Raw genomic sequence first — 24,682 nt, forward strand, 5'->3', positions numbered from 1 at the left:
TCATCTCTAATGCTCCTACCCACCACTATCAGATCCTCTAAAAAAAAATGTGATGCTTCAATTTCTCCTAACATTTCCTGAACACCTGTTATGTGGCAGGCACTCTGCTAGGCCCTCACTGTATCAAATCATTTAATGGGAAGCTGCCTGATGCATAGAAAGAACTCAGGCTTTGGGGTGAGTAAGACTTCGGGTGGAACCGCAGCCCAGCCCAACTAACCACGCAATCCTGGGCAGGTTTCTTTGCCTGTTTTAGCTTTGGCTGCTTCTTAAACGGAGATATTTGTCTCACAAGACGTTGTGAGGAATAAAAACTTTTAATCTTCACATTCATTTCGCTTCCAAAAAAATCCCTATGACTACGTTTTTAAATACTAACGTTTATTCCTATAAAACACTGACAACGCAATTTGTGTGTGTGTGTGAGATTTCCGTTTTAAATCATTTAGGGCCTTGGAGGACACAGTCGTCTTAAAAAAATTGTCCCGTCAGGACCCTATTTATAACGAGGTCTCAATTATAAGTTTCCCTTAACAAAAAGATGGTGATAAAAAGGAAAGAGAGAAAACAAGGAACTTGAGACAATTTCGATGGAACTATCAAGTTTGCTCACGGAGCCCTCGTCCATTCTAATTTTCTATTGGTTAAGCTTACCATCAATCGCACCAGTTGTAAATAAGCTGGAGACGGAAGCATGTTGTTAAGGGTGGGATCTTCCTGTCGCCATTGCTAAGATGAGAGCCCACCTTCTAATAGGCTGAAAGCTGCTTCTCCCGCCCTCTCGCATCAGTTGCTAAGAGGCGGGATTTAGGGTCCGTACAGACTGAGAGCTCGAAGCACCGCCCATCCGATTGGTTGTTAGGGGGCGGGTCTTGTAGCGGATAGGCTGCCGGCCCCGCCTGTTCCGGGTTAGTTGCTGGGGAGAGGCACGTGAGGAGGCGGTGGCGTGAGGCGGCCATGGCGGGAGGAATGAAAGTGGCGGTCTCGGCGGCAGTTGGTGCCGGGCCCTGGGGCTGGGGGGCCGGGGGCGCTGGGGCAGTGCGGCTGCTCCTCGTGCTCTCCGGCTGCTTGGTCTGCGGCTCAGGTACCGCCCGGGCAGCAGCTGCCAAGGGGGCGGGTGCGATGGGGTTATATTTAGGAAAGTGGGGAATGTCCCCAGGGCGCGGACCGTTATTCTGCCCAGCGGCGCAGGCGTGGTGCGGGGGAAGAAGCTTTGTGGTCGGCGAGTGGGTGTCGGCACTGAGGGATCTGGGCCCGTGGGCAGCTACCCAGAGTGGGGAGGGAGAAGGGAGATGAGCAGGGAGGCCTGGACTGGGCGAGAAGCGGTCTTGGGGGCTGCGGAAGGAGAGGGAGGACCATTCGGCCAGGCGGAGCTGCCTCTGGAAAGGGAGCATCCCATTCATTCATCAATTTAGCAACACCTTTTGAGCGTGTGCTCTGTCAGGACCCGGCACGGGTGGCTGAACAGATCATTACAGTTCACTGAAATGCAGTGACCTCCATCTAATATATCTTCTGCTCCTGTAAAACCCTCGCCCCTACCGGCTCTGTAGAACGGACCCGGGGCAGGTAAATTCCCGTTTCCGAAAAAGATAGAAACGCCATTCAGCCATCGACTAGGTTTCTTTTGGAAATTTATTCATTCCTCAAGCAAACTTTCTTGATACCTGCTTCTGGATGCTTGGCTTTGGACTGGGATGAAACTGTTTTCCTTTTCCGCTCTAATCCAGAAAACCTAGAGTGTGTTTGTAAAAAACCTCCTTCTACCCGCTTGTCCTTAAATGCACAACAGAAAAATAAGTGAGGTTTCCGAGCTTCCACTGGAGGGAGTTGAAACTCACGAGGTTAAGATAACCATCTCTGTGAACACATATCATGCTCTCTCCCCTGTCCCTGGTTTGCTGACTGTCTCGTGGTATCACTTATGATTATCCTCAGCTGCAGCTTTAAGGTTGTTTCAGGATCCACAGTTCTAGTTCCAAAGTGCAGCGTCCTTCTGAAACGGTTTTTTTAGGGAGAGGTGGGTAGGTCTCCAGGAAGATACTTTTCCAGGAAGAGGCAGGGCCTAGAGTAACATTTGAAGGGCTGCTTATGATGTGAATGAACCTGGGCCAGGTGGTTCACCTCTAAAATGGGATTGTGGGGATGAAAGAGAAAATATATGCAAAAATGCTCCTACATAGCGCTCACTCAGTTGTCTCTCTTCAAGTTTCTTTAATGAAGAGAGGAACAGGGACTTCTTGGCTTCGAGAAGGGTGAACTCGGGATGGTATTTGTTCTGTGTGGCCTGATAGATCGTATGGGTGACAGCTACATGTAATGGGGAAGAACTCTCTAAGTCAGAGCTGCTTAAAGATAGAATGGAATACTTAGAAAGGTAGGGAGTTCTGTCTTACTGGAAGGTTTTGAAAAATTTGGTTATAGAAATAATATGAGTTTATTTTGGACTACTTGGCAAGTACAATTAAGTATAAAGAAGTAGAAAAAGCCCTCACTGTTTATTCTGTTCAGAGGCCATCTATTTTAGCACACTTTCTTCTGGTCTTTCTCCACATTTTTTTTTTAAAGCAATAATTGTTTCTTTTTTTAAATTTTTTATTGGGGTAACTGGTTTATAACATTATATAAGTTTCAGGTGTACATCATTATATTTCAGCTTCTGTGTAGACTACCTCATGTTCACCACCAAAAGTCTAGTTGCCGTCTGTCATCATCCAAATGTGCCCTTTGACCCCTTTCACACTCCTCCTCCCCCTTCCCGTCTGGTAACCACCAATCTATTTTCTATGTCTATGTGTTTGTTGTTGTTTTTCCACGTTTTCTATGTTGTTCCCCATGTTTTTAATTTAAAAAATTTTTTTGAGTTGATAATACATTTGTATGCCTGTCAGCAGTCCTGGTCTCTTCCCTGGATATCACCAGTTGTTACAAGAGGTGGTTTTCTTATTTGATTTTGTAGCATAAGCATTTTCCTTTCCTGTGTCATTTAAAATTCTTCATAAATGTTATTTTTCCTTGTATTCTGTACTGTTATATGGGCAGACTATTTAATATTTCTTTTTTTTTTTTTAAAGAAACTTTATTTTTTTTTTTGTGAGGAAGCTCAGCCCTGAGCTAACATCCATGCTAATCCTCCTCTTTTTGCTGAGGAAGACCGGCTCTGAGCTAACATCTATTGCCAATCCTCCTCCGTTTTTTTCCCCAAAGCCCCAGTAGATAGTTGTATGTCATAGTTGCACCTCTACTTCTAGTTGCTGTATGTGGGATGCGGCCTCAGCATGGCCGGACAAGCGGTGCCTCGGTGTGCGCCCGGGTGGTGTGTGCCTGGGATCTAAACCCGGGCCTCCAGCAGTGGAGCTCGAGCACCTAACCGCTAAGCCACGGGGCCGGCCCTAATATTTCTGAATTAAACATTTGGTTGGATATTTGGTGTTTCTAGTTTTTCATTCGTGTAGATAACACTTTGTGAACATCTTTCTGTATAAATTTTTGTTGTATTTGGATTATTTTTTTGGGATAGATTATCAGAAATAGATTTATTAGATCAAAAGCTAAACTATAGGGGCCGGCCCAGTGGCGCAAGCGGTTAAGTGCGCGCTCCGCTGTGGCGGCCCGGGGTTCGGCGGTTTGGATCCTAGGCGCGCACCATCGCACCGCTTGTCAAGCCATGCTGTGGCGGCATCCCATATAAAGTGGAGGAAGATGGGCATGGATGTTAGCCCAGGACCAGTCTTCCTCAGCAAAAAGAGGAGAATTGGCAGATGTTAGCTCAGGGCCGATCTTCCTCACACACACACAAAAAAAGCTAAAATATATTTAAGACCCTTGAAACACCTTGCTGAAATACTTTCTTGAAAAGGTGTGCCAGTTTACACCACTATCAGCAATATTAGCTTGTGGCCCATACCCTTGCCAGCACTGGATATTCCAGACTGTAACACTTTTGCTAATTTGATAGATTGAAAGTGGTATCTTAATTTACTTTGCATTTCTTGCATTATTTGTGAGGGAGCATCTTTCAACTGTTTTTATAAGCTATTTAAATTTTCTGTTTAGACTTTCAAACTTTTTGGAGTATGTGTGTGTTCTTTATTCTTGGTCTATTTATTGTGATATTTTGTGTACTTTAAAAATGAATTTTTGCTTTTTTATATATTTAGGATATATGTATTTAATTATTTGTTTATTGCAGAACTTGTCCTTAGTTTGCCCCCTTTTATCTTTTTAAATAGAAGATTTATATTTTTTATGTGGTTACTTGATTTTATTCTTTAGATTTATTTCCATTTCTTTTACGCTTAAAGGGCCCTCCAAAACTGCATTATTTTTTTTGTGTGTGGTACGATTTAATTTTTTATTTTACTTTGTAATCTGTAATTAATGTTAGCATTTGAAGTGAGGTGAGGTGAAGTGGATTACCTCTAGAAATGAAAAGAAGCTGTTTAAGAATTAGAAGAGGTGGTTTTTTTTTTAAGACTTTTTAGGGTCCATTCCAGTCCTCACATACTATGAATCATTTTCATTACCTTTTACCTGTAGACGTTAAATGATCAGTGTTGCTGATTGAAAAGTAAGTGAAAAGTAAGTTTGTAATGATTATAAGTAAATGTGAAGTTGTTAACCTTTGAATAGCTGCTTTATGGGTCAATATAATTAGCAAGTTGTGATTAACTAAATTCCAAGAAGGCATTTTCTGAGAAGAACTAGGTCTTTGGGTTCAGAAGGTATTTTCTTGAATGTGTAATTCATTCTGCTTTTTAACCGGCTGGCTGACTCACTTTGGGGAGGGAAAGAGAGGTGGCACGTGCCCTTTTGCTGCTGGAAGCACAAAGTTCTAATGTGAGTGTTTTCACAACTTGTATATGTTTAAAGTCATTTGATTTGGTCTGTGTTTCTAGCAATTTCAGCTATAGCCGGAGTGGTGATTGTTTCCACAGATTATCCTTTTGGGCTGAATTGGTATATTTTCCTTCTTGGTGAATTTCCAAAGATGTGGCTGGCCAAGGTGCTGATTTCCGTAGGAGGTTGCCGTTAAAGAAGTTTATTTACTTATTCATTTAAAATTCTTTCCCTTGAATGGTGTGGAACTTGGGAAAAGGAAGCACTAGATTTTAAAAGGTGCTGCTTTTTATAAAACAGTTTTATTTCTTTAGGAAAATGGCATTGGAGAGTTTTAAAGTTTGAAAACAATGATGGATTTTCTTGGCATTAAGTTTTTCAGGGCCGGCCCCGTGGCTTAGCGGTTAAGTGCGTGCGCTCTGCTACTGGCGGCCCGGGTTTGGATCCTGGGCGCGCACCAACGCACCGCTTCTCCGGCCATGCTGAGGCCGCGTCCCACATACAGCAACTAGAAGGATGTGTAACTATGACATACACCTATCTACTGGGGCTTTGGGGGAAAAAAAGGGAGGAGGATTGGCAATAGATGTTAGCTCAGAGCCGGTCTTCCTCAGCAAAAAGAGGAGGATTAGCATGGATGTTAGCTCAGGGCTGATCTTCCTCACACTCAAAAAAAATAAAAAAATAAAAGTTTTTCAAATGGCCTGTGCTATTGACACATAATTTGCATCTTATTACCCTCTTGAAGATAATAAATGGGCTTAATACTGTTATATTACTTGGTGCTGTGGGAAAGAAGGGGTTAATAAGTGAATTTTTTTTTTTTTTTTTGACAGGTGTATGTTTTTACTCGGGTCTTTGTAAATTGACTGGATATTGTATTAAGGAAGTGATAGGTTTTTGTTCAACATCTTTTTTTTTTAATACTTCCCAATGTTTTTGCAGACCTCAATGAATTTTTATGTATAGTAGTTTTAAGCTTCACATAACCTTACTCTCTTACACTCTCCAGAGGAAAATAAACTTTTTTTTTTTTGTGAGGAAGATTTGCTCTGAGCTAACATCTGTTGCCAATCCTACTCCTTTTTTTTTTTTTTTTGCCTGAAGAAGATTAGCCCTGAGCTAGCATCAGTGCCATTCTTCCTCCACGTTATATGTGGGTTGCCGCCACAGCATGGCTTGATGACTGGTGTAGGTCTGTGCCAGGGATCCGAACCTGTGAACCCAGGTGGCCGAAGCGGACTGTGCTGGACTTAACTACTACGCCACAGGCCTGGCCTGGAAAATAAACTCTTGATACATATTTGTGAGTGGGTATTTTTTCAGTATGTTTGGGGGATTACTAGTGAGACAGATGTCAACAGGATTTTGTAAAGCTTTCATTTTACGAAAGATAGGCTTGAAGGAAATACAAATTACTATTGGATTTCTAGTGAGAAATTGATAAATGGGGTTCAGGACATGATGCTCCAAAATATGGCCCCTTGGCATATTGAATATTTTAAGCTGAGGGAATTTGAGAAGACAGCAGAAGCAGGTGGGTCACTCTGACCTCCCTACATCGCCCTTCTTCCCTGAAACAGGCCATAAAACCCTCATGTGAGAGGTGCCCTCCCTACACCTGGAGGACAGGAGCATCCTTATCTCCAAAGACAGAGGGACGCCCAGAAGAATCCTAACAAACAGGCCTGGGTCAGTTTCCCCTAGTTCACTACAATTATTTCATCCTTCTTACCCTATCATATTCCTCCACGACTGTCCACTCTTCATCAAACCTAGCATAAAACTACATGGATCTGTTTCTTTGGGTCTTCATTTCCTTATGAAGGCTTTTGTGTCACGTAAAACACATTAAATAAATTTGTATGCTTTTCTCCTGTTAATCTATCTTTGCCAGTTTAATTTTCAGACCCAGCCAGTGACCCTAAGAGGGTCAAGGAAAACTTTTCCCTTCCCTACAATATCAAGACTGAATTTTTAAAAATTGAGATATAAGGGGCCGACCCAGTGGCGTAGCGGTTAAGTTCATGTGTTCTGCTTCAGTGGCCCAGGGTTTGCCAGTTCGGATCCTGGGCGCGGATCTACTCACTTTTCCTCAGGCCATGCTGAGGTGGCGTCCCACATAGAAGAGCTACAACTCTACAACTATGATACACAACTATGTACTGGGGCTTTGGGGAGAAAAAAGAAAAAAAAAAAAAGACGAAGATTGGCAACAGATGTTAGCGCAGGGCCAATCTTCCTCAAAAACAAAAAAAAAATTGCGATACCATAAATTCACATACCATAAAATTCACCCTTTTTAGGTTTTTAGTATATTCACAAGGTACAACCATCACCACTGACTAATTCCAGAATATTTTCATTACTCCAAAATGAAACCCCATATGCCTTAGCAGTCACTCTCCATTCCTCTCTCCTCCCAGCCCCTGGCAACCACTGATCTACTTTCTGTCTCTGGATTTACCTATTCTGGATATTTCATGTAAATGGGATCATGTGATACATGGCCTTTTCTGTCTGGCTTCTTACATTCGCATGTTTTCAAGGTTCATCCATGTCGTAGTATGTATCAGTACTTCTTTTTATGGCTGAATAATATTCCGTTGTATGGCTGTACCACATTTTGTTTATCCGGTCATTAGTTGGTGGACATTTGGATTGTTTACACTTTTTGGTTATTATGGATATTGCTGCTATCAACATTTGTTACAAACTTTTGTGTGGACATAATGTTTTCAGTTCTCTTTGGAATATACATAGGAGTGGAATTGCTGGGTCATATAACAACTCTGTGTTTAACTTTTTGAGGAACTGCCAAACTGTTTTCCAAAGAGGCTGCATCACTTTACATTCTCATGAGCAATGTAGGAGGGTTCCAATTTCTCCACATCATTGACAACACTTGTTATTGTCCTCTTGATTACAGCCATCCTAGTAAGTGTGAAGAGATATTTCATTGTGGCTTTGGTTTGCATTTCCCTAATGATTAATGATATTGAGTGTCTTTTTATGTGCTTATTGGCCGTTTGTATATCTTCTTTGGAGAAATGTCTATTTAAATCCTTTGCCCATTAAAAAAATTTGGTTATTTCTCTTTTTATTGTTGAGTTGTAGTAGTTCTTTATGTATTCTGGATACTAGACCCTCATCAGGTATATGATTTGCAAATATTTTCTCCCATTTTATGGGTTGTCTTTTCACTTTCTTGATAATGTCCTTTGAAACAAAAGTTTTCAATTTTTATGGAGTTCAATTTATCTGTTTTTTCTTTGGTTGCTTATGCTTTAGTGTCATATCTAAGAAACCATTGCCTAATCCAAGGTCATGAAGATTTACACCTGTGTTTTCTTCTAAGCGTTTTATAGTTTTTGCTCTTACATTTAGGGTTAGTACTGGATTTAACTTCAAAATTAGTCTTACTTCACCCTAAAACCATTTTGGACTGGTAGGCATCATTGCCTTTTTGTGTGTGTAACTTTGGCTTTCTAAGGTTTGGTTGAGGTTTTTGTGTGTTTGGTTTTGTTTATTTAAATCTACTCACCTTTGTACTAAGAACCAAAGTGATAACTAAATTTCCAGTTAGAGTAGCGCTTAATAAGTTGGTAAGTACAATATGGAACTCAAGGAAGAAATTATTTAAATATTTGTGGTAAAGAAGATGGCTTGTGCAAACTTGGGTGGGAAGATACAAGAGTGGTCATTTTTTTCTACCTTTTTTTTTTTTTTTTGAGGAAGATTAGCTCTGAGCTAATATCTGTTGCCAATCCTCCTCTTTTTTGCTGAGGAAGATTGGCCCTGGCCTAACATCCGTGCCCGTCTTCCTCTCCTTTATATGGGACGCTGCCACAGCATGGCTTGATAAGTGGTGCGTAGGTCCACTCCTGGGATTTGAACCTGCAAACCCCAGGCTGCTGAAACGGAGCACGAGAACTTAACCGCTATGCCACTGGCCAGCCACACGAGTGGTTGTTTTTAAATCTTGAATTAGCTGAGATTGAATACAAACTCCTGAGGGGAGAATCCTCTGTTTTGGTAAAATCAAAGAGACTGCATATATCATTGACTTCTCTTAAAACTTGAAATGAAATAAAACAGCTGGCAAAAAGTAACTTTGCAGTCTTTTTGTATCTGCTTAAAGTACTGTATATACAAAAACATTGCCAATTCTGTTCATCCTGCTCAGAAAAGGGGTAGAGAAAATCAACACATGGGTTCCTTTAGCTATGCCTTTATAAGAGAAACAGGACCTGGGTGTGACATTCCCTTAAGCTGTTTACTAGCTGTGTGATTTTGGGCAAATTACTTAATCTTTCTTAAACATCAGTTTCCTCATTTGTGAAATAGGGATTATGAGAGTGCCTACCTCATAGCGTTGTTGGGATGGTTAGATGAGGCAGACCATCTGTCTTAATAAACACTTAATAGTAGCTTTTATTATTACTTCTGGGTTATATTGACTATTTATAATATTTAGATAATTAAATTTGACAGAAATAAGACTGCCTTATTTCTTCCCTCTTCTCAGTTTTCTTTTCTATCGCTGACATTTTATTCCCAACTTTAAGTGATCAGTTTAATTCCTTTTATGAAATGAGTTATAGTTATTAGCTTGTTCTGTTATGTTATACTTAATTCTCATTTCCTTTCTTTGCCTAAAGCCGGAATTGATGTAAACGTGGTCATGCTTCAGGAATCCCCAGCTGATTTTATGACTACCAGTCGACAATTCTGTTATAAAAATGTGCTTATCCCAAAGTGGCATGATGTATGGACACGGGTACAGGTAATAATTGGAGACCCCTGGCAGGGGCAGCTTCTGTGAATATCTGTCTGTCTGTGATTAGTGAGTACCTTGAAACATTTTTCCCCCTCACACAATTTAAAAAAAAAAGTATTATTAACAGTGTTGTAAGGGTTGAGATTATCCTGAATTGTGTTTTTATCAATAAGCATTTATGCCTACTTTGTGTTCATGTCTCTCTGTTCCCTTAAGTAGCTTACAGTACTTGACCCTGAGGTAAACTTCCTCCTTTTCCCACAGAAACTGCTTCCTTCCCTAACCATTTCTCCTTTTACACACACACACACACACACACACACACACACACCCTCTTTTTCTTTAAAGGCCATATTCCTTCTTTGGGCTGGAAACTGTCAGGATGTGAACTCTTTTGCCTTGCTGCTCCTATTCTATTTTAATTCTACACAAGGTGTTTCATAAACCCCCTGAGCTGAAGTTTCCCCTTGATAGAATGACTTTGGTCTCATTTATTTCATAAAACTGTTGAGCCATCTGGCAAGCAAGAGTGTTTGGCTGTAATAATGATTGAACAAAATGAGTCCTTTTGGAAATGTTGCTGCTGCGATATAAGCATAGTTACTGATAAGGGCATTTGTTGTTCACGTCAAAAACATAAGGGTGGGCTTGTGGTGTTTTTTTTTTTTTAATTCTCTTTTTTTTGTTGTCTGATATAAAAATCATATTCCATCTGGGGCACATTATAACCAGGATTTACCCGTAATCAGTGATTTGTGACAAAGGGTTGAAACATTTTCACGGCTGTTTATGTGCCTGGCAGTTTTCTTAATATTCTAGACCCTTGCTTTGTATGCTCTCTCATAAATAGCTGTATTGATAACTCTTTCAGCTTGTAAGTCTTTTCTGCCCCTATGTTCTGGCCTAATAGTGGATTCAGATCATGTTAACAACAAGACATTCTGACAGCCGTCTCTCTGTACCATGTGCAGTGTTATTTGCTCAATTATGTTGTAGCTGCTGCATCTCTATATTTCTCATAAGCCTTGTGGAAAAGGTGCCATTACTGATTTAGCTATTTATCATAAAGTTTTTAAAAAAAATTGTATTGGTGAAAATTTTAAATTCCTACCTTCTTCTTTCTCCTCTTGATTTTACTTGTGTTACAGATCCGGGTAAATAGTTCCAAACTGGTACGAGTCACCCAGGTGGAGAATGAGGAGAAACTGAAGGAGCTAGAGCAGTTTAGTATCTGGAACTTTTTTTCTTCCTTTTTAAAAGAGAAATTGAATGACACCTATGTTAACGTGGGTTTATACAGCACAAAAACCTGCCTCAAAGTTGAGATTATAGAGGACGACACCAAGTACAGTGTCATTCTGACCCGGAGTAAGTCTTACCTCTGTTTTTCCGATGGATCCTATGGTGAGAAGGGCTTGAACTTTGAAGGGTATAATTAGTGAGGCAGAGAAGTCAGCTCAGGACAGCTCCATTTTGGTTCTGATTATAACCTGAGTACACCACAGCTCCAAACAGTTCAGGGAGACTCCACCCCACATAAAACCCTTTAGGCCTAGAATCGAGACTTCACCTCAGGTCATTCTGAGTACCTCCTTTCCTAGAATCGTGCAGACTTGCATTTCTAATACTTCCAATGGCCCTGAGCTGATATGCCTAATATTCTTCAGAGTATTGCTCTGTCTGCCTTCTGGGCACTTCTAGACAAAGATAAGATGTTCTGAAATGTACAGGCCTACATTTGAAGACTTGAATGAACTTAATAAAAACTGAAGGAAGAACTGAATATTAATACTTCACGAGTATGAAGAGTATTTGTGGCTCCATAAATAAATATGAAGAGCACTCCTTTTCATGTCTTATTCAGTGGAACTGAAGTTTTACCTTCTCTGAATGTGTCTGAGAAAGTTTCACAGAGGAGGTGGATCATTATCCTGTTGAATTCTCTAAAACTTTTGGTCTCTCCTTGGTTACTACCCAGGGTCCTGGGATGTGAGTAGTAAAAACGTCCCTGGGTTTTGCAACGAAATAGGTTGTGCCCGTCCAATTGTCGTAGGGAACCACAGTTCTTTGGCTGTGTAGGATTGGCCAGTTTTTTTGTGTTCCTTTTACATTTACTGATCCCTCTTGCTCCTGTTCTGTTTGTGGGGGCTCAGAGCTCGTGAACGTGAAAGCTGTGGGAGTATCTGGTGTGCCACTAGGGGCCTCTGCTCTGGCCCCCTGGTCCTGAGTGAGATGTGTTTGAGTGTAGGCTTTTCCAATGCAGTACTTGTAAGAAGGGAAGTAGGTGGTGGTGTTGGGCAAGAGAAGCAGCCAATTAGAGACCAACAGAGGGCCCCTACCCAAAGTTCTAGGCAAATCTGAATCCAAGCCTGTGAAAGACTTAAGGCTTGAAAGCCAGAATGGTAGAGACCCCTTGTGGGCGATCGCATGAAGTGCTGATGGCAGTATGCCTGGCTGTGTCCAAAAAGCAAAGCTTAGTTTCTTTTAGCCGTGGTGTAGGTAGCCAAATAAAAATAAGGTCTTCTAGAATGTACAGGTTAGACAGAGACCTAATTATACTTTCTTTTTGGAAGAGTGCCCAGGCTTTGTGTAGAATGTACAATGCTGTGTAGGTGGGCTCTTTGCATTTATTTTATTAGCTGACCAATAATGCCAACATTGCCTTTTATTCTAAAATGCCTTAAGCTGTTTGGTTCTCCTATTAAGCAGAAGTCTTTATTTATTTCAGGATTTGACCCCAAACTCTTCCTCGTTTTCCTCCTTGGACTTATGCTATTTTTCTGTGGGGACTTGCTGAGCAGGTAGGTTCCAAGGCTAGAGTGTGGAACGACGAGGCTCAGGCCTCCCCTGCCTGACTTTTATCATCAAGACTTTAAGTGCTGCCCTTCCCTTTTCCAGGACCTTTATGGCTAGGCCATTGCCTGCTTGGATAATTTTTTTAAATACTTTAATATGTGTTATGCGTTTTGTTTTTTCTTGTATTGAGGAAGATTTTCAATAATGAAATTCCCCTGTTAGGTTGACCCATCACATAATGGGATTTAGCCAATATATCACCATCCTTTCCACCCTTAGAAATAGTGTGTTAAGCCCTCATTTTTACAGGGCCATGCGTTGATGAGTTCGTGCTTTTCATAGGTAAAGAAATAAACATCAGCCACTTAATCATCTCCTGCCTTTAGGAACCTACTAGCCAAGCCAGGTGAAACTGACACGTACAAATATAAAGAAAACATATAGATCACTAAACAAACATTCAACAAAGGTAGAATCAACATTAACTTCCTACACAAGTAAAATGAGTATTTGTGGAGCAGTGAATGAAAGATTAACAATTGGGGCCTGCCCCGTGGCGTAGTGGTTAAGTGTGCGCGTTCCGCTGCTGGCGGCCCGGGTTCGGATCCCGGGCGCACACCGATGCACTGCTTGTCAGGCCATGCTGTGGCGGCATCCCACATAAAGTGGAGGAAGATGGGCACAGATGTTAGGCCAGGGCCAGTCTTCCTCAGCAAAAAAAAGGAGGAGGATTGGCATGGATGTTAGCTCAGGGCTGACTTTCCTCACAAAACAAAAAAAAAAAAGATTAACAATTGGAGTTTGAAGTTGGGCTGGAGTAAGGTTGGGGGAAGTTGTTCCTTATTTGGGGATCCTGAGTGAAGCGCATGGTGAGGGAGGAATATCTGGTAGAAAGAGCCTGGAATGGGAGTAGGAGCCTCTCTGTTCTAGGCCCTATGTTTAGTTTTCCTTCTTGGTAATCAGTTCAGTTCTGGTTTCCAGTCTCCACTTGGGCAGTATGCTTGCCCCTTCCTTCTCCCCAGAGAAGCTGTGCAGTTCTCAGAAGAAGGATTCTTATTAAAAATTGGGTTGGGAGAGATGCTGGGGATGGGAGTGGAGACTAAGCAGAGGTTTATTATTGGGATATATTTGCAGGGACCTCATCGATACTAATCCTCATATTCTGGCAGCAACTACATCGTGCCAATCTCTTCAGTTTTCTGACCTCAAGTTTTGGGCAAATACCTGTTCTAATCTTGTACATTTTTTCTATCTTTTGGCTGGGATAGTTGTCCTTGTTTGAACAATGCCATGTATGAAGAATACACACATAGTGATGAAATAAATTTTCTCTCCGCAGAAGCCAAATCTTCTACTATTCCACTGGGATGAGTGTGGGAATTGTGGCCTCTCTACTAATCATCATTTTCATACTGTCCAAGTTTATGCCCAAGGTAAGTAGCAGAATTTTCATATGCAGTTAGGATGAGCTTGGATAGTTGAATGACTGTTTTCTTGGAAAATCTTAGTGCACTGAAAATTTGCATTGATGGCTGATAAGTCAGTGTCCTACACTTTCCTTGATTCAGAAAGGTAGTTTCCATGATGAAACTTGGAGCCTGATTACATACAAACTTTCCCTTTTTATTTAAAATCCTGTGCTCAATGGGGGATTAAAGTCTCCTTCCTATTTGCTAATTACATGGCTAGGCTTTTAAGTTAGTTAGCATCTCATTTTCCCAGTGTTCTTTGTAGACTGTACCATTTTAAATATAAAGGACATCTTTTTAAGAGATATGTTTTTTTGTGCACTTTTAGTAGGTTGAAATTTTATTTTTTTAAATTGTACTTCCATTTTGCTTCTTTTATTTATGGAAGGCCTGTTGTAACTTTTTGCTTTCACTTCTACTCTGTCTTAGAAAAGTCCCATTTATGTCATCCTGGTGGGAGGCTGGTCCTTTTCTCTGTACCTCATTCAACTAGTTTTTAAAAATTTACAAGAGATCTGGAGGTGTTACTGGCAGTATCTTTTAAGTAAGTATTGTCGGTTTTGCTTTTCTTTTTGTATGTTTATGGGCTGTTTTAGTTAATTTGATCATGAAAAGATGTTGCCTGCTTACAGGAATTTAATAGTCCATGCCATTTTATTAACACTTAAGGATCACAGTGCTTCACTTATTTCTAACCCCTCTACAGTTGCCACCTTCTCTTAAAATAAAATTATGCTGCTAGGGAGAAGACTTTAATTTGTTAGTGTTTATAAGTATACCTTTCTTTACGCATCTTTCTGAAAAACTGTAAATTGACTTTATTAATATAATCATATTTTAAATACACTAGAGGACTTTAGAAGTAAAGGATTCTTAAGTGAATTTTATCTATAAAGCGAGACTCCTTTGGTTGTACAGATAGTTACCCATAATCTACCCTTTGAGAGGTGATTAATCTGGATTTTCATATATTAGGTTTTTCTTTTGTGTGTGTGTGAGTAAGATTGGCTCTGAGCTAACATCTGTTGCCAATCTTCCTCTTTCTGCTAAGGAAGATTGGCTCTGAGCTAACATCTGTGCCCATCTTCCTCTATTTTATATGTGGGACACCGCCACACACGGCTTGATGAGTGGTGCATTGGTCTGCACCTGGGATTTGAACCTACGAACCCCGGGCCGCCGAAGCGGAGCCTCCAAACTTAACCACTACGCCACCGGGCTGGCCCCTTCATATATTAGATTTTTTAAACAGATTATTCTAGAGTTGTTCAACATGTAGCTTTAATCCTCCATTTGAACCAGATAAATTTGGGACAGCAGAAAGGGTAGAAACTGAAAAAAGTGTGAATAATTGAGTAAAGGTCTTATCTATTTTCCTGGTTCAATAGGTGCTATATAGTGAATTTACTGCTACTACCCGCACAAATTATTTTTACCAGTTTTAGATGCAAAAGAATGTCTTCTGATAACTCTTCTCATAGGCTATGTCCTCACAGTTGGATTCATGAGTTTTGCAGTCTGTTACAAGTATGGGCCCTTGGAGAACGAGCGAAGTATCAACCTGCTGACCTGGACCTTGCAGCTGATGGGCCTATGTTTCATGTATTCCAGTATCCAGATACCACACATTGCCCTTGCCATTGTCATCATTGCACTGTGTACTAAGAATCTGGAGTACCCTATTCAGTGGCTGTACATCACCTACAGGTGACTAAAAGGCATTGTCACTTTGTATTGTAATGTGCATTCTGGGAAGCAGTTGCAGCAAAAGGATACAGAGGTGTTGACCTGGGAGCCTCTCTGTTTAATGACAATTTGTTGTATTATGCTTCTACTTTTGTTCCTTCTGAGTCTTTTTTTTTTTTTTTAACTCTCTGTAGGCATTTTTATAGTTTTATTCTAGTCACTTTATGTAAAATAAAAGCATCCAGCAAAGTATCATGTGTTCCTGTTACCACTAGGTGGTGCAAAGTATATCACTTTTATACCACATGCCTTCAGGTCACCTGGTTTCAGATTATTTCACATTGGCTTTCAGATTGCTGTGGGAGTCCTCAGCTTATTTTAAGATGTAATTCATAGCATGTTATCACCTTGCATAGTGAATGTGGAGTGGTCATAGGTTCTGAGGTTATCAGTGGTTGTTCTATTACAGATAGTCAAGGTGATGCCTTCAGTTTGGGGAACCTAGTTAATGGACCACAATCTTATACCATCATTTTCTTGTCATTTTTCCATTTATTGGAAAATAAATATTTTGTCTGTCATTTATTGGAAAATAAGGGAATTTATTTACATTAGTGAATAATATTGACTACTCTGACTTGTCACTCATAGTGTGATGTGTCAAAAGTACGTTATAACTAAAGATATCTGTGGAAGATAGGTGGGTGTGATGACTCTTAATGTTCAGGCTCTCTGCTGTAAGCTTTGCCCAGTGAAGGGAGCTGGAGCTAAGGATGGACACAGATTACTGATTAATGATTCATGATGTTATTTTGGTGAGCACAGAAAGATGTGTAAGGCAACAGAAAAGACTGTCCCACCTCGTCTCCTGACAGAAGAAGAGTACCGGCTACAAGGTGAGGTGGAGACCCGAAAGGCTTTAGAGGAACTTCGAGAATACTGTAACAGTCCAGACTGCTCTCCTTGGAAGACTGTTTCTCGAATCCAGTCTCCAAAGAGGTAAACTCTTGGCCAGATATGCCAAGCATCTATCAGGGTAATTGTGACCTTGAGTTTTAACAGAGATCATACTTCTAGATAATCATTTTGTATTTGTGGCTTTGTTTTCCTGTTCATCTAGGAGTAGTCAAGAGAAAGGTACGTATATCATCGTATGTTAAACAGTAGCCTGTTTTCTGGTTCTTCAAGGAACTATCTGTTCTAGCTTTGATTGTAGCATTGAGATGAGAAGACTCCGGGACCATATTAAGTTTCCCCTCTGATAGTTTTGCGTTGCTCTCTGAGTGTTTTGGTTTTTTTTTGTGGGAAGGTGGTTGGGTTTTTTTTGTTTTTTGTTTTCTTTTTGTTGGAGCAACTGTACCAATGAATATGTGAAGCTTCAATTTGGATTCCTCATGGCATACAGCTTATAGGGCAATAAGCACGAATAAATATGTAATGCCCCATAACTTCTCTTATCAGGATTACAGATGATTAAAGGAACCTTAGCACTTCCATAACTAAAAAGGATAGGCTAGTGCTTATTAAACAGGATGGGGTTGCAGGGGATGTTGGCCTATGATCCCAGCTTTCCTTTTCTCCTTATTTCTTGCTTTAGTCTACTTACCCACCAGTAAGGACAGGGATGTTTGCTAGACTCAATAGAATTTGAGCTGTGAGCATATCAAGGGTTTTAATTTGTTCTTATTTTGAAAGAAAGCCAGAAAAGACAGAAGCCAGGTTACTAATGAGTATTATCTTCTCTTTTCCAGATTTGCTGACTTTATGGAAGGCTCTTCCCACCTCACACCAAATGAGGTTTCTGTCCATGAGCAGGAGTATGGATTAGGGAGCATTATCGCCCAGGATGACATCTCTGAAGAAACGTCCTCTGAGGAGGAAGACTCAGAGTCCCAGTCCCTGGCTATCATACAGAACAGTTTCCTGACCTAGGTGGTGGCAGCTGTTTTTATGAGGACTGGCTTGGTACCTCCATGGTCCCTGTTGCATGTGTCATGCAGTTGCTTCTCAGCTCTTTGAAACAGGGTGAGATAGTGCAGAAATTCTCCCGCTGAAATCAGAGGCCTGAGTAGGCCTCCTTTGGGAAATGGTCTTGGTGGTCTCTGTGGGATCCCTGAGGAAGGAGAGTGGATAACGTAGTGAATGCTTCTGATTGCTTCCCATCGGTTAGGCTATCGGCCCACCTTTATGTTTCCGAAGAAACTGGATGGCCACAGCTAGCGTGGTATTCTAGCTCCTCTTTGAAAGTCGATTCAGTCGAGGCACTTCTGCCACTGTGGCTGGCAATCAGAAGTGAGAACTGTTATCTGTGCAGTATTGCGTTCAGACTACAGGCTGTATCATCTGGGGAGAAATCCACAAATCTGAGCCACCTCCACTTCTGCTCTTATGTCAGTGACTTTAGAATAATCCTTGTTTTAACTGTTTTGAGAGGTAAATAGATTTTTATTTGTCTATCTTGTTTTTTAAATGAATATATTTTTTTAAATGTAACAAATTCAAGTTCCAGAATCAGCAGGCGCTGCAGAGTCACAAGCCCCTTAGATACCTACATATTATTAATATGGATTCTCCATTAAAGCCCCAGGAGCTGTGATGTCGAGCTTTGAATTCGTTCTCACACATATGATATTCTGAGTCCTGCTTACTTTTAGGAACATGCCTGCAGGCCCTTCTGTAGGGGAGGTCTGTTGGGCTTTTTATTATACGTAACTTTCAATTCCATCTTAAAAATACATCAGCGTTCTTCCCTTCCCATTCCTTGTTGCCCCTCCCTGCCCTTTCAGGAAGGGTCTGTTCCCTCACCTGGGAAGTATGTACAATTCAGTTTTATTTCTTTTTTTTTTTTATAATTTTATTTATTTTTCCCCCCAACGCCCCAGTAGACAGTTGTATGTCACATAGCTGCACATCCTTCCAGTCGCTGTATGTGGGACGCGGCCTCAGCATGGCCGGAGAAGCGGTGCATCGGTGCGCGCCCGGGATCTGAACCCGGGCCGCCAACAGCGGAGCGGGTGCACCTAACCGCTAAGCCATGGGGCCGGCCCCAGTTTGTTTTGTTTCTTATATTCTCTTCCCCTTGGTTTATAGAATTATTCCTGCTAGTTAGGAAAAGTGATGTTATTTAGGGAATATAAATGTTTTTTACAGGTTCTCAATTTTTTCTGTCTGTGGGTCACATATCTTTGAGTGGCTGTGGAATGAAGAAACTGTCTCCTTTTCCTTTCTCTTCCTTTGTCTACCTGTTCTACTTGTCTCTTCCTCTCAGCCTTTCCTCACCACCCGTACCCCTCCCCAACGAAATCTGGTTAATTTGTAAGCCCTGGAACTATCCGTGAAGTGTCTTGGTACAGCATACAAGTTGTAGCTAAATAGCTTCCACAATTGGCATTGCCAGGAAATAGACCTCCAGATAATCTGCATGCCTCTGGATGCTCATTCAGCCATCAGGATCAGATACATTTTTCCATGAACTTATTGTACTTATTTGCAATTCCATTTCTGACCAGAGATTCCTGCTGCCTTTTATTACAGTGGCGTTAGTTTCACATTCTTTTGCCATTGGAAAGTACCCTTATAAACTATTAATGTCGTTTATGAGGGGGGCAAATTCCCAAGTCTCTGTCATCATTTACTTGGTTCTTTGTGATCTTCACCCTGGTACTTTGGAAAAAACTATAATTACTCTGGCCAGGAAGATAGACACCCCTGGCAGGAGCACAGCTTCAGACTTACTGGCTTACTATGATCACGGAGAAGGCAGATGATTTTTTAAAAAACTGTAATGACTCCTTCAGACCAGCCATTTAGCAGATAATTTTCAAAAGCCCTGGGCTCCATTGCTGACTTCCAAAATGTCAGCTCTGTGACTTTCCTCCAGGTGGCCAGTTGGTTATTTCCACCAGTGTTTCCCACAGCTTTAAACTGCCCTAAAGTGACAGCTACCTCACTGGCTGCAAATAGACATATAGTAGAAAGTGAAAAATAAGTGGTATTTGGGCTGCTGTGGGTTAAAGTTGCAGGGTAAAGGAGCTTTATATTGGGAAACCTTTATGCCTTTGTGAATTATGTACATGGTATAATTTTATCCCTCTACAAAGAACTGTTAAGACCTCTAGAATAGACTTTTTTTTGCCTCATTTATAGAAATTGAAACCTAGCATATTTGAGCATAAGTTGATTTGAAAAAATAATTCAGCTGCACAAGTGGTCTCAGGATTCCCTGGAGACTTGGATGCATTCCTCCAAATAGCTGTTTAGGGAGATGGAGCTTGCCTCCAGGGCGACTTTTCCTGACTCATGTCTTTGTTTCAGTGAGACAGCATTGTGAAGCAGAGAAAGATTCTCTTCTTTTTCTGTTTAGTAAACTCCTTGTGAAATACACTTTCCACCTCAAGACCAGTTTTTTTCACTGTGTTTGAATTTGGGGTGAGTAAAATGAAACTCAGTTGATCACTTCCTGTCTGGTAGTTGGAGAGCTGAGCTGTAGGCAGTGGAGATGACAGCGGGTCCTGCAGATGAGAGCTGCTCTCAGACAGTGAAGGACCGTGCCTCTGCTGTGCTGTGTGTCCTTGCTATGCCTGCGTATGTGGCTCTGCCTCAGATGCTTCAGAGCCTCCGTGTGCCCAGAAATTGCTTGACTCCATAAACCTTTTTTAGGAGCTGCTCTTGTCTCGCTCTTGGCCACTTAGTCTGCTGGCTCAGTGACTACCTGAAGCCCCCATTTAATTTTCCTCTGGCGGTTACAGCTCTTGCAATTTCAGCATCTCTTCTCTGACCGATCTCATCGAGAAGGATTGAAGGCATAACCATGGAGTGAGCTGGACAGTGGAGCCACGTCTGCTGCCATGTCAGCGTCTTGCTCTGCAAATATCAAGCTGTAAATTGGCCCTAGGGCTCAGGATCTCATCAGCATTGGAAATCTATGGCCTCTAATCCGTCTGACCAAGTTGTGTAGAGCATGATTCCCATTAATGGGAATACAAGGGCCAACTGGCCTAAAACATTTCCCCTTCCCTTTCCCACTCAGATTGCTTTCACAAGACCAGTGGAACCAATGACCAATAATAAGGAAAATTTAGTGACTTTGGTATCTTCTGATAAGGAATTCCTATCAATAGCCACTTCATCCCACCAAAACTAGTTTATTTCTCCCCCCAAATTTAGGACTTTTACGTCAGTTACAAAGGGATTTTGCTGGTGACAGACTTTGGGTCCCAGTGTTCCTTTTTGTGCTAATACATCCATTCTAGGGCCTAGCCCTGTCTTCATTGACTGTGTTCCCGTCAACCCAATCCCGACTTGGCGTCTACAATAGAGATTTGGTGAATGAAAGGACCCAAATAGGCTGGACAGGCCCCCAGGTCCTGGTAGCCATAAAAGGCTAGGGAATGGATTGCGCAATTGCCTTCAATCTTTTTGTTGTTCCAGGAAAAAAACGGGCTCAGATGGATGCCTGCATAAAAGTGGTTCCTAACTGTATACTCATAACTTTTCTCTGAATTGAGTAGTGAAAGTTGAAGTAGGAGGAAAGGAAATTAAATGTCCTTCTAGTATTCCTTTGGACTCAGGTCTGACATATGAGATAATAACCTATCTTGAAATGCTAAGAATTTTATCTGAACCAAGGAGAGGACAGTTTGACAGATTTATTATGCCTTCATGTTACACAGGCACTGAAACCAAGTAATAAACATATAAAATAGCCATTGCCAAAGGCAAATGAGCCTAAAACCTTTGTTTATGTTTGATGTAGCAGAAATAATTTTTTTAGGGAAACATATGCAATTGTGGTCCAGTGCGTCACTTAGCTTATGGATTCAGTTGCTGTTGAGTTGGATTCCAGATGGTTACTACTTTGGAGAGGGTGTTTGGTGCCTTATGTGATGGGGGCCAGAGCCTGCTGGGAACAAACAAAGCAGATTCACGCCAGTGTCAATGCACAGCTTTAGTCGGGATGGGAATGGCACACAGCCCCCATCCATGTGTGTTATCTCCCTCTTCACACTCTTGACAATAACTTGAAAATGGTAAGATCACCTTCTCTGAACTTTCCTACAGCATAGGCAATATTCTTATGTCAGCACGGTAGATAGCTCATAATGTGAGTGTGAGAACTGTGACAGCCTGCGTTGCCTCAGTTTCCCATGTTTCTAGAATTGATGGTGAAATAACAGGGGTAAGGAATAACTGGGTAAGTTTTAGCCTGTGGGTAATGCCTTAGTGTTATTTAAAAAGATTTGTCATTTATATTTAAAATATTCATGAATGTTTGAAAGGAACAAAATGATCAGGGATGGCTCTTTGCCATGGGTCTCATTTTCACTCTTTTCTGTAAAAAAATAACGATGTCTCATATATTTTTTCATTTTTATTGTACGAGTTTGTAAGTAATCCCAATTTTAATAAAGTTTTATAGACTATATAGTGGTCTCTCTTAATGAACATGTACTTTTCTTGTTTGAGTCTCTTGTTTTCAGATACTCAGCAATTAGCTCCTCAGTTTCGTCTTTCTAATGAGATGGTTTTGCATGCCATCTATTTTCCTTTTTTTCTTAACCACTGCTCCCCATCTTGGGTCTGTCTTGGTCTACTTCCATCCTTGGGCTGGATGATTTCCCAGGATGCTGGATCTCTAAGGGGTATTCCTGCAGGAGTAGTGGGTTGTACCACGGTGCTGTCTCATAGGAAAACAATGTATAGATTATTCCTGGTCCAGGGAGCTACCCTGATTGCACTTTACTTCTTTTCTTTTTTAATGGCATAAAGCATCTCTTGTTTCTCCATGGAGGTGAAGGGAAGACCTGTGGATCCAGCTGTGGGCTGTAGCGTGGGAGAGGAGCGGGGATGTAGTGGGTATTAGGGCCACAAACTAAAAACTTCATGATGTCTGGGCACAGCTTCTGCGCAGAAGCCTGGTACCTTCCATCTTCTTTTATATTTTGGCTCTTTGCTCTGAGAATCCCGTATGGCATTTGCCTTAATTCTGTACCCGTCTCCTCTCTTCTCAGTTATTTAGACTACATGGAAATTCCTTGTCCATTTTTGAAAGACAGTGGGTGAAAAAGGGAGAAACAGGATGTAGACCATGTGTCCATTTATGTAGATTAATGCACACTAATGACATCTTTCTCCTCTCCCTTCTATAACTATGCTAGTTAAATAAGACATAGGTGATCATTAATGGTTGAATTAATCAAAACTTAAAGCATAATTGCTAGGTGTGTGACATCATAGGGCTTTAGTGAGGATAAAAAAAGATAAGGTATATAAAGCAGTTCTCGACCTTGAACATGCATAAGAATCATCTGGGAAGCTTGTTAAAATTATCTGGGAGGCTTGCTAAAATGCAGACTTCTGATTCAATAAGTCTGGGTTGGGGCCCCAAGAGTCTGGATTTCTCATAAGCTCTCAGGTGATTCAGATGCTGCTGGTCTGTGGACCTCGCTTTGAGCAGCAAGGATGTAAAGCACTTAGCCTGTTGTCTGGCATGTAGTGAGTACTTGATCAGTGTTGTTACTAATTGACACCAGATAATTTGTGAGAGTCAAGAAAACCCTCTACCCCCAAATATCTTCTCCATGATATCTGAAAACTTCTGTGTTTTTATTGTGTAGCATCTTTTAAAAAGTGAATATCCCTGGGAGGACTAATGCATGTGAATTGGTTTAATCAGATTGCTGCCCTCCCAACTCTCAGAAATCAGCACTAAAGGATTTAGAATTGTTTCTTCTTTTTTTTGTGTGTGCCAGCTTTAATGAAGTATAATTTATGTACAATAAAATTCACCAGTTTTAAATTTTGCTGAGTTTTGACAAGTGGAGACAGTTGATGATTGTGTAACTACCACTACAATCATGATATAGAGCATTTGCATCACCCCTGAAAGTTCCCACATGCTCCCTCCATGGACTAGAAATTTTAATGGGGGGAAAGAGGAAGGAGATCTTGGGGTCAGAGTGGAGGAAGACCAGTGAGCTCCCGTTGTCTCAGTTTCGCTTGGGAAGCAGGAGATCACAGTCCTGCGTGCCCTTGCATCCTCCCCACCCCAGATGCTTTGACAGATCGTGAAATCCCAGCTGACTTGTATGTGTGTTTCACACCGTGTTAATTTAGAGAGACCCATTCATCCCAGTTTGCCCAGAACTTTCCTTGTTTTAGCACTCAGATTCCCATGTCCAGAGAACTCGCCTCTGGTCCCAGACAAACCAGGACGTTTGGTCTCCCTAGCTGTGATGTTCATGCCGTTCTTTCTAGGCCTGAGGTTGCCATCTCATTGTGGGGTCACTTCTCTCACGTGAGCAAATGGGTGGACACACAGATGAACCCCCAGTTGTAGGTGGCTGCAGGTTCCCGGCCTGGAGCACAGGAGACCTGGGTTCTGTCCCAGCTCTGCCAGGTGTGCAGTGGTGTGATCCTGGGAAAGTGGTTTCTCACTCTAGGTCTGTTTCCTCCACTGTAAAATAGGGAATCTGGAGTCATTTCTGCCTCTGACACTGTGATCCTTCTCCACCGAGATATGGGATTTTGTTCCTATGTCACATCCACTCCGCTTTCTCTCTCTCTCTCTCTCTTTTCCTTGCCTCCTCCCACTTCAAATACATATAGTAGATCAATAAATTATGTAAGGGCAGGTTGATAATGGGACTGCTGATGGGCCAGGCTTATGCACAGTGCTTCTCTGAGAGCAATAGAGTTTGGACCTTGAACCAAGCTGCTGTGGCTGGGAGTTGGAGAATCAAGTCTATCTTTAGCTAAGTGTCTGTAATTACCTAATTTGCTCTTTGTGCATGCCTGGGAGAGAGGATGGTGGGCAGAGGGAGCCTGCTGTTTAGGAATTTTTCTGGGTGGATGAGGGAGTACCCTGGAAAATAGGATTTTATAAGCTTCTTATCTATTGGAAGCAGCTATTTCCAGCTGGGCTGGTGCCCAGGAAAAGCATCTCCGAGTCTTATTCAGTATCCTAGCACAGAAGAAGGATTAAAATTAGAAATACCAGGCCTCGGGCTGGAACCTGTGGCCGACATAGGATCAGGAAGCTGCATTCTGTTCCTGGTTCTGCCACATACTGTCTGTGGAACTATAGGCACATTGTGTAGCCTCTCTGAGCCTC

At 41.5% G+C, this 24,682-nt stretch overlaps 1 protein-coding gene across 5 annotated transcripts; it reads left to right on the forward strand.

Moving 5' to 3' along the window:
* Nucleotides 1–947: 947 nt before the first annotated feature.
* NEMP1 (nuclear envelope integral membrane protein 1) lies at nucleotides 948–21,994 on the forward strand. 5 transcript variants are annotated; one of them, XM_087442179.1, is made up of 10 exons: nucleotides 1,001–1,084; nucleotides 6,423–6,531; nucleotides 9,501–9,625; nucleotides 10,768–10,987; nucleotides 12,348–12,420; nucleotides 13,755–13,848; nucleotides 14,314–14,428; nucleotides 15,366–15,591; nucleotides 16,396–16,569; nucleotides 17,322–21,994. In XM_087442179.1, exons 3-10 carry the CDS (start codon nucleotides 9,524–9,526, stop codon nucleotides 17,500–17,502), a joined length of 1,185 nt encoding a protein of 394 aa, XP_087298305.1. In that variant the 5' UTR covers nucleotides 1,001–1,084; nucleotides 6,423–6,531; nucleotides 9,501–9,523; the 3' UTR covers nucleotides 17,503–21,994. The 5 variants fall into 5 exon arrangements, with proteins under 5 accessions (XP_004429341.1, XP_087298307.1, XP_087298305.1 ...); XM_004429284.3 differs by lacking the exon at nucleotides 6,423–6,531 and having other exon boundaries at nucleotides 948–1,084; XM_087442180.1 differs by lacking the exon at nucleotides 1,001–1,084 and having other exon boundaries at nucleotides 5,913–6,531.
* The last annotated feature ends 2,688 nt before the right edge of the window (nucleotides 21,995–24,682 follow it).

The sequence above is a fragment of the Ceratotherium simum genome, chromosome 17 (assembly GCF_057802395.1).
Source record: "Ceratotherium simum simum isolate JZ-2026a chromosome 17, ASM5780239v1, whole genome shotgun sequence".
NCBI classification, from domain to species: Eukaryota; Metazoa; Chordata; class Mammalia; order Perissodactyla; family Rhinocerotidae; genus Ceratotherium; species Ceratotherium simum.

Coding starts and splice junctions, on each gene's coding strand:
- NEMP1 (XM_004429284.3), top strand. CDS start 958: ATGGCGGGAGGAATGAAAGTGGCGGTCTCGGCGGCAGTTGGTGCCGGG. Junction 9,626..10,767: donor ATGTATGGACACGGGTACAG/GTAATAATTGGA, acceptor CTTGTGTTACAG/ATCCGGGTAAATAGTTCCAA. Junction 13,849..14,313: donor TGTCCAAGTTTATGCCCAAG/GTAAGTAGCAGA, acceptor ACTCTGTCTTAG/AAAAGTCCCATTTATGTCAT.